Raw genomic sequence first — 8,526 nt, forward strand, 5'->3', positions numbered from 1 at the left:
TTGGCCAGTGCAGAGGCCCTTAGTCAGTCTGGGGCGGGCGCTGTGCTACTGTGGGTGCCTGGGGCCTGGTAGGACGTTGGCCAGTGCAGAGGTCCCCCAGTCTGTCTGGGGTGGGCGCTGTGCTGCTGTGGGTGCCTGGGGCCTGGTAGGACGTTGGCCACTACAGAGGCCCCCCAGTCTGTCTGGAGCGGGCACTGTGCTGCTGTGGGTGCTCGGGGCCTGGTAGGACGTTGGCCACTACAGAGGCCCCCCAGTCTGTCTGGAGTGGGCACTGTGCTGCTGTGGGTGCCTGGGGCCTGGTAGGACGTTGGCCAGTGCAGAGGCCCTTAGTCAGTCTTGGGTGGGCACTGTGTTGCTGTGGGTGTCTGGGGCCTGGTAGGACATTGGCCACTACATAGGCCCCCCAGTCTACCTGGGGCGGGCGCTGCGCTGCCGTGGGTGCTTGGGGCCTGGTAGGACGTTGGCCTTTAGGGGCTGCTGTATCACATAGTTAGCATATACTGAGTTAGCATTTCACTAAAATTCCTACATCTTCACATGAGCTGTCACTCCGCCCCTTGCTCTCCATGTGCAATTGATTTTTCTACTGGGATGTTTTCATTTATCACTGTTCATCTTTTATAAGAGTCACCTCTTCCTTGTAGTCTGTTGAGATATTTTGGGATTCTGATTCTGTCCTCCCTCCCAATTCTCATCCAATATTTGGCCTTTATCAGAGTCACTGATAAAAGTGTTGAGCAAGGAAGTGGAGTGTGATGGAGGGAGCACTGGCCGTGACCAAGGCCCTACTTTCGTTTTTATCTCCGTATTCCGTGCCTGGCCCAGAATGAGCACTAACAAATATTTGCTGAATAAATTAATGAATGGGGAGGTATAGGCCAGGTGGCTGTGTGTGGTCCCTCCCCAGTGTGGCCCGAACAGGCTTAAAATATAGTTGGGAAATATGGGACAAAATCAATGGAGATACAGTGAAGCAGAGTGACCTCTGTTCCTATTTGAGTTGACGTTGCAGGTGTAGACCTGGGTGGCCACCCCCAAAATAGAAAGAGCTCTGGATCTGGACTGAATCCCAGCTCCTCCTCAACTGCCTCTGTGACTGTAGGTCACTCCTTTTACCCCTTCAGGCCTCAGTTTCCTAATCTGTAAAATGAGAGGGTTGGATGACCTCTAAGGTTCCTTTCCGGTCTAAGCCTATGAATCAATCAATTGATCAGCAAGTATTTGTTTTGTTGTTTAATCATTTTCAGTTTTCTCCGACTTTTCACGACCCCATTTGGGGCTTTCTTGGCAAAGATACTGGCGTGCTTTGCCATTTCCTTCACAGAGATGAGGCTTCCCAACTCCAGGCCTGGCGCTCTATCTGCTGTACCACCTAGCTGCCCCAGCATTTATTCAGCTCCTACTATATGCCAGGCATGTTAGGCACTAAGGATAAAGTACCAAGGATAAAATAATCCCTATTTTCAAGGAGTTTACATTCTACTGTTTGCAATTCTATGAACAGAGGCAAAGACAGAGCCTAGTGGCACCCCAATTGAGAGTTCCTTCCAGGTTGATATTGTTGCATTAATTATTACTCTGAGTATACACTTTCAAGCCCCAGATCTCCACCTGCTCCCTAAGGCCGTCGTATATTAAACTATCTCTGTGGCCTTCCCCTCATGGACCAGTCTGATGACCTTCTCAAAAAGAAAATTAGGCTAAATTAGGTGTAGGTGGCAGTCACTAACAGACAAGAAAGCAAAGAGAGAGAATGAACCGAGAAAAAAGAAAAGGGCCAGTGTCCGAACCACGAGCACAGAGTTTGAGTGGGAGGAGGATGAAGCAAAGGAGACAGAGAACAAGCAATTGAAGAGATCAAAGTAGGGAGAATGGAGCTGCTGGGAGCGAGGGGATGAGAGTTCAACAGTGTCTGGTGCTTCAGAAAAACAGAGGAGGATGGGAAACAGAGGCAAGTGAGAGGTTCACTAATGACCCTGGAGGAATCTATTTCTGGAGACACCGGGTCAGGAACTACATCACAAGCACTTGAGGAGTGAGTGAATGAATGTAAAATAATTAAGTGCATGCTACACGTGGAGTATTGGGCTTAGAGGGAGAAAAAGCAGAAAAGTCCCCAATCTGAGGGAGCTCACCCTCCGCTTTGGGGAGACAACACATAAAAGACAGAGGCAAGGCCTAGAAGCGGTGAGGGTCGGACAGGTGGTCTGGATGTCCAGGCCCAGGGGTCCTCAGCTTACATAAATACATCAGATGATGGCACAAGGGGGACTCAGGGGGAAAGAAGCCAGGGCACATGCTGAGGCCTGCAGGCGCTCAGAGGCAGTGGCAGGGCACGTGATCAGGTTCCTCCATTTTGACAGAAGATAGAGAGTTATTGATCCCCCTCTCCTCCAGATCATATGTACAGCCAAGCAGCCGGGGCGGGGAAGGCCAAGGGTAAGGTTGCCCACCACCAGGGGTGTTGGCTCTGGAGATGGGCCGGGGGAAGGGTAGTCGTGCAATAAAGGCATCAAGAACAGACTCCTTTTTTTGGGAATTAGGCAGTGAAGGGGAGGAGCTTGGTTCTCCTATCAGTCTGAATGCACCTCCATCTTCTTTGCTATATCTTCATCCATGCCCTCCCTGCCCTGCCCATAGGTGTATTCCAGGGCATTATCCTGGGCCCCCTTCTCTTCTCTCCTCTCTGCCTTCTCTCTGTGGTTTCCCCATGGGTTTCCATTATCATCTTTATGCAGATAACTCCTAAATCAGCCCTAATCTTTCTCCTGAAGTCCAGGTCTGCATTACCAACTAGCTACTAGACATTTTAAACTGGACGTTCTCTATCATCTCACATGGGATATGTCAAAAACAGAACTCATTATCTTTCTGCCCAAATTCAGCCCTCCTCCAAACTTCCCTATTTTAGTCAAGGGCACCACCATCCTTCCAAACACCTGTCTTCCAGGTGGACGTTTATAACCTCAGAGTCATCCCAAACTTCCCATCTTGCGCCCCGTGGCCAATCAGGTTCCGATAATTCTGAATTTTATCTCTGCAGCTTCTCCCACATCCATCGCCTTCCTTATTTCCTCACACCACAAGCAGCCTGTTTGAGCCTCTCAGTACCTTTCACTTGTTGGAGAAGTTTCTGTGATGCTGACTATGATTTCTTGGTATTGGAGTTGCTTCCTGAGTGATTGTGATGGTTATTTTGTGATATAGAAGCTCTGAATTTTGGCTGTTAACATTCTTGGGCTTTCTCTTTTATAATTCCTCTCAGGAGGTGATAAGTGGATTGTATCTTTACATTGTCTTCTGGTTCTAATAAATATGGGCAGTTTTAATTTATGATTTTTTTGAAACAGGGCATCTAGATTTTTTTTATAATGGTTTTCAAGGAGTCCAGTGATTCATAAATTATTTCACCTTGACCTGTTTTCCAAGATCAGTTGTTTTTGATATCAGATGCCTTATATTTTCATCTATTTTTTTTCAATCTTTGAGTTTTGTTCTAATATTTCTTACTATCTCATCGAGTCATTGATTTCTGTTTTGTTTATTTTCGTTTTCAGAGAGTCCATTTCTTGGGTAAGATTTGCCACTTTTTCTTCTAAGCTATTTATTCTCCTTCCAATTCTTTCCTCTGGAGCAGAAGTCACACTTGCCTTCTCTGGCCATGGCAGCAAAATTCCAGAGTGGAGCCAATCCAGATCAAAATATGATTGGGAAATGTTTATCAAAATAAATATAAATACCATACAACATAGATAATGTCAATTTGTGGTTTTCTAAATCAGTATGCAGCTGGCAGGGATCTGCTTCTATTTGATTTGGATGCTAGCCTACAGCTTTGATTTCATTTTTTTATCTCTTGTTTTATTTCTTCTAGATATTCATGTAGTCCTTATGGAAAATCCATTTTTTTTTTCTCTTGAGTCTCTACTTATGGTTGCTATAGAGTTACTCTCTCATTCTTTTAGGAGATCTCTAGACCTATAATAACTTGTGATACTGGTCAGGGTTTTCTTAGGTCTACTCATCTCTCCAGTTTCAGTTCCCGGACTGGGGCCTTGTGCCCGGGTCAGGCTATGCCCCATTCTGTACTTTTGGGTGGAGTGGTCAGGTTTCTTTTTCCATAGCCTGCAATCCCTTGGGTTTCTACACTGAACTCTACTTCCTGGGGTTAGGATCCCTTGAATCTTCAGGGCCTCTCTGCCCTTTCAGGTAGAGTGCAAGAGACCTGGAAGTCCCTGGGCATCTGGTCCGTTCCAGCCTGAGTGTTGCCCCTCCTGGGGCTTCCAAAGTCCCCACCCTGGAGCCTTTACCGGGTGGCAGTTCCCCTCTGGTAGTGCTGGGAGGTTACCTGAGGGTGACTCCCTTTCCTATCACCCATGGGCTTCTAGCTGACTTTCTATGTAGTTCTGGTGTAGAAGAATTCACTTAATGTAGTCCCACCTTGGATTTCTTGAGTGTTCTAGGGTGAACTTTAGGTTTTTGCTGGAGCAGATGTGTGGGAAGTGGGTGGCCAGCCGTCATGGCCGGAAGAACAGTGTACACATTTACACAAATCTGGGGATTTAAAAATAGTTCCTTCCCATGAGAGGTTGAGGACTCTCTGCTCTGCCATCTCTGATGCAGAAATCCCACAGGATGAGACTGAATTCAAACGTTGGTTTGGTTTAGTTTTCAGGCAGACCCTAAAAAACCCATTGGGGGTCACATCCTGGCCCATGCTTCAACAACAAGGATCTGCTTGCGAAAGGGAAGAGGAGAGCTTCGCATTGCCAAAATTTATGACAGGTAACTTAATTTGTGTTCGTTTTAAGCAACTGTGCAGATAGGGAGTAACAGAGAGTGCTGGCCTGCCTAAAAAATGGCATCATTTAGGCCGTAGGTGGGAGCAAAGTCTCCCTTTGAAAAGGATTTCCTTTTCAAAAGTTATTTTGAGAGGACAACTAGATTAACCGTTTCCCCTGGGGACCGAGGCTGGAAAAAAAAAATCACGTGGGGTCCTCAAGTCTCAAGTTGCTTCTTGATACAGCCTCTGCATATTCTTGGCACTGAGCAAATGTTAAATAATGACATGGTGCTCTTTCATTGATCTGGCCTCCCACCTCTCTAGATTACCATTTTCATCGAGCCCATGCCTTTTCCTTTTGGAAAGTAGAGCACACCAATGTTATATTTTATGGAGCTGTAAGAGCTCGCTGGTAATTTTCTGCAAATATACTTAAGTGGATTCAAAGAGTTCCTGGGCCTCCCCCGAGTCACTGTGGTGATTTCCTTGGAGGGGCCGCTGGGATTCTGGAGCAGGTCCAGAGAAGGAGGACCAGGCTGGAGAGGGAACCAGAGACCAGGTCTACAAGTGGAGGCCATCAAACCCTTTGGAGAGGGGATTCCTTTTTAGGTTTGCCTTGGACTAGCCGACTTCCTGAGTCTTCTTCTCCAGCCCTGAGACTTTCCTTTGCAGGATGTAGGCCTTGAGAAAATGCCACGCCTGCATGTTCATCTGAGCCCTCTCAACTTGCAAGACCATGCAATCCCTACAAGCTTAGGATCAGCTTTGCTAATTCAGCTAGAAATAATGTATCCCGCAGAGCCAAATTTCTCTTTCAATCTCTCCTTGTGTATGTCAGAATCATGTAGGATGGCCTGAGAGATATAACAGCAAAGTAAATTGTTCAGCCACCTCGTGATTTTTAGTATCAAGAGAGTTATAGACCAGGGGATGGATGCTCAGTGGTGTTGGCCACTGTCCCAGAAGAGGTCCAGAGAGAGTCAAAGAGAGATTCCCTCTCTCTTTGAGGGAGGGAATTCCCTACAGACAGGAGGGTTTCAGACGTTCCTGTGTGTAGATGACCTTGTGCTGAGGCTAGCTCAGAGGCCCTCCTGGATGGGACGAGGGTCTGGCCCAGCTGCCTACACAAGAAAGACTGAGTGGGCGACAAATAATAATCACATTTAAACAGCCCTTGAAGGTTGGCAAAGTGATTTACATACTTTATGTCATCCAATCCTCCCGGCGAGTCAGCGAGGTTCTATTACTGTCCTCATTTTATTTTTATTTATTTTTTTTTTAGTGAGGCAATCGGGGTTAAGTGACTTGCCTAAGGTCACACAGCTAGTACGTGTCAAGTGTTTGGTCTGAGGCCGGATTTGAACTCAGGTCCTCCTGACTTCAGGGCTGGTGCTCTATCCACTACGCCACCTAGCCGCCCCTACTGTCCTCATTTTACAGATGAGGAAACCCAGGTGGTGGGAGCTTCAGTGATGTGGGACACATGTGCCTCTTGTCCAGATGGTGACATGCAGGCGGATAGAAATCTACAGTTGGTCCATTAGTCTGTCTCCGTCTGTCCACATGTCTGTCTGTCTCTCTGGACAGATGTTGCCAATAGACAGTGACCTAGCATTGCCCAGGAGCTCAGGCCTGGGTGGGCTTTGTTCTTCGCTGTTGGAAGTCTTGTCCAAAGTGACGAGGTCCTGGAGCCCCTGGAGTATAGTGGGATTCCTCCTGATTCCCATGGTGCTTGACAAGAGCGGGACCAAGGAACAAAGCCTTGCTGATTATGCAGCATTCTTGGGTCAGAGGAAAGACTCACGGGGATCTCAGAGGCCATCTCACGAGTCTGCCCTTCTCTGGCCCCTGGGCAGCTTCCCAGCATGCAATCCTTCACCCTGCCTCTCCTCAAGCCCCCCCAGGGATAGACTTGTTGCCTCCCGAGACAATTTGTTCCACTTTGGCACAACATTAATGGCTAGAAAGCTCTTTACTATATGTATCCGAAGTCTGCCTCCTGATGACTTCCACCCATCACTCCTAACTCTGCCTCTGCCGCCAAGCAGAATAACTAGAGTCCCTTTCAAACTTGTATTTCTCTGGCTTCTTGGGACACGGACAGACCGTGTAGCTTTTGTACTCGTCATTCTGGGCAGAAACTTAGGCTCCCCCAAGGCCAATGACTTGCCCAAGGTCACATGGCTAGTAAGTGTTGGAGCTGGGATTTATACCCACCTCTCTTGACCCCATCCGTACCAATTCTCCCCGACACCATGCTGTCTTTCTACTTACTGTACTGGGGTAGACTGAGCTCTATGTAATTTCAGAGGAAACTTTTTGGGTGAAAATCTGGGGAAGTTGGTCAGACACACGCTCATGGTCTAATGATTATAAATCCAGACAGGCAAACGCCTCAGATTTCCCACGTAGATGATGTCCCTGCCCTCTCAAAGGGAAGGGATGACGCGTTATTAGCTGGAGCTTCTTACGTACTTTCATCCTTATGTTTTGGTAGCCCCGAGATGCCTGAAAACGAAGCCACCTTCGCAATAACAGCTGGGGGAATCGGGGACGCCAAGGAGTAGGTGGAGAATTGGTGCAGATCGGGATGGCGGAGCAGGCGCGATCCAGCCTGAAGAAAGGGAAGAAAACCACACATTCAGAGCGCGAAATCAGGGTTTGTTTTTTCACATGATTCAGGGTGTTGACTAATGAGAAGTGGGTAAAAGAGATAAAAATTATTCCTTGCCTTCTAAGTACCTGGCTCCTCTCAGTTTGTCTTTTCAAAGTATGCCCCCCAATTTGCCCCGTTCTCAGAACAGACATTGCAGATGAACCCAAAGAGCTCCGCCCCCCACTGTGCCATTCTCTCTCTCAGCCTTTGCTTGTACGTCCAGAGACAGGGAAGCTTTGTGTACCAAGGTCCAGAGGTTCACTGGGCCCAGGAGAAAACTGTAGGGATTGAGAACATCAGAGCGTCTGCGTGGCCTTATTATTATTAGCAAGAATAAACCAAGTCACTGTTTAGGGATTGGCTTCTAGTCACTTTAAATGGCTCTTAAAGGAGTCCAAGACACCCACCCCAGAAACTGCGGAGGAGGGTAGAGAGTTAAGGATGAACCCTGCAGGGATAGGGGATCAGCAGCTGCTTTTTGGAGAATTGTTTAGAAAATGCCAACCTGTCAGATTTTAAAATTAACTATAACGTTCCAGAATGTCAGATTTTAAATGTTTAAAGGGTCAACATTGTTTCTTCTGAGTATTAAATACAAAATTTGTTCCAGCAAATATGTATGTGTGGTGTGATTTAGCAAGAACCGTCTCCAGCTCCTGCCTCAGGCGAGGCCTGTTCTCTGCTCTGGGAATCGAAGAGCAAGCCGACCCAGGCCCTGACTCTCCAGAAGGGAACCCAACAAGGCTGAGCCTGACTTTGTGTGGACTCCTAATTGGCTTTAGAGCTCAGCAGCAGTTAGCTCATTTCACAGATGAGGAAACTGAGGCTCCAAGAGGAGACGTGGCCAAGCAGCCATTAAATGGCAGACCGAATTCACCCAGGCTGCCCTTCTGTTTTTTCCATTTATAGCCCTCCTGGGTGATCCGTTGCTTATAGATGTCTTTCAGGTTTGCAGAGCACACTGTGTACATTATCTCTGCTGTGTACATTATCTCCTCGGAACCTCACAACCACCCTGTTGGGTAGGTACTGCAAATATTATGACCCCCACTTTATAAGTAGGTAAACTGAGGCTTACAGTGGTTAC

At 47.4% G+C, this 8,526-nt stretch overlaps 1 protein-coding gene across 2 annotated transcripts in view; it reads left to right on the forward strand.

Moving 5' to 3' along the window:
- DMC1 (DNA meiotic recombinase 1) overlaps positions 1-8,044 on the forward strand; it is a 43,072-nt gene extending 35,028 nt beyond the window's left edge. For both annotated transcript variants that reach the window (XM_027872458.1, XM_027872465.1), the window contains exons 13-14: positions 4,669-4,785; positions 7,281-8,044. In XM_027872458.1, the coding sequence (XP_027728259.1) occupies positions 4,669-4,785; positions 7,281-7,350 (187 nt within the window). In that variant the 3' untranslated portion in view covers positions 7,351-8,044. The remainder of the gene's footprint in view (positions 1-4,668; positions 4,786-7,280) is intronic.
- Positions 8,045-8,526: the final 482 nt, after the last annotated feature.

This window comes from Vombatus ursinus, unplaced genomic scaffold (assembly GCF_900497805.2).
Source record: "Vombatus ursinus unplaced genomic scaffold, bare-nosed wombat genome assembly UNPS02003292.1, whole genome shotgun sequence".
NCBI lineage: Eukaryota > Metazoa > Chordata > Mammalia > Diprotodontia > Vombatidae > Vombatus > Vombatus ursinus.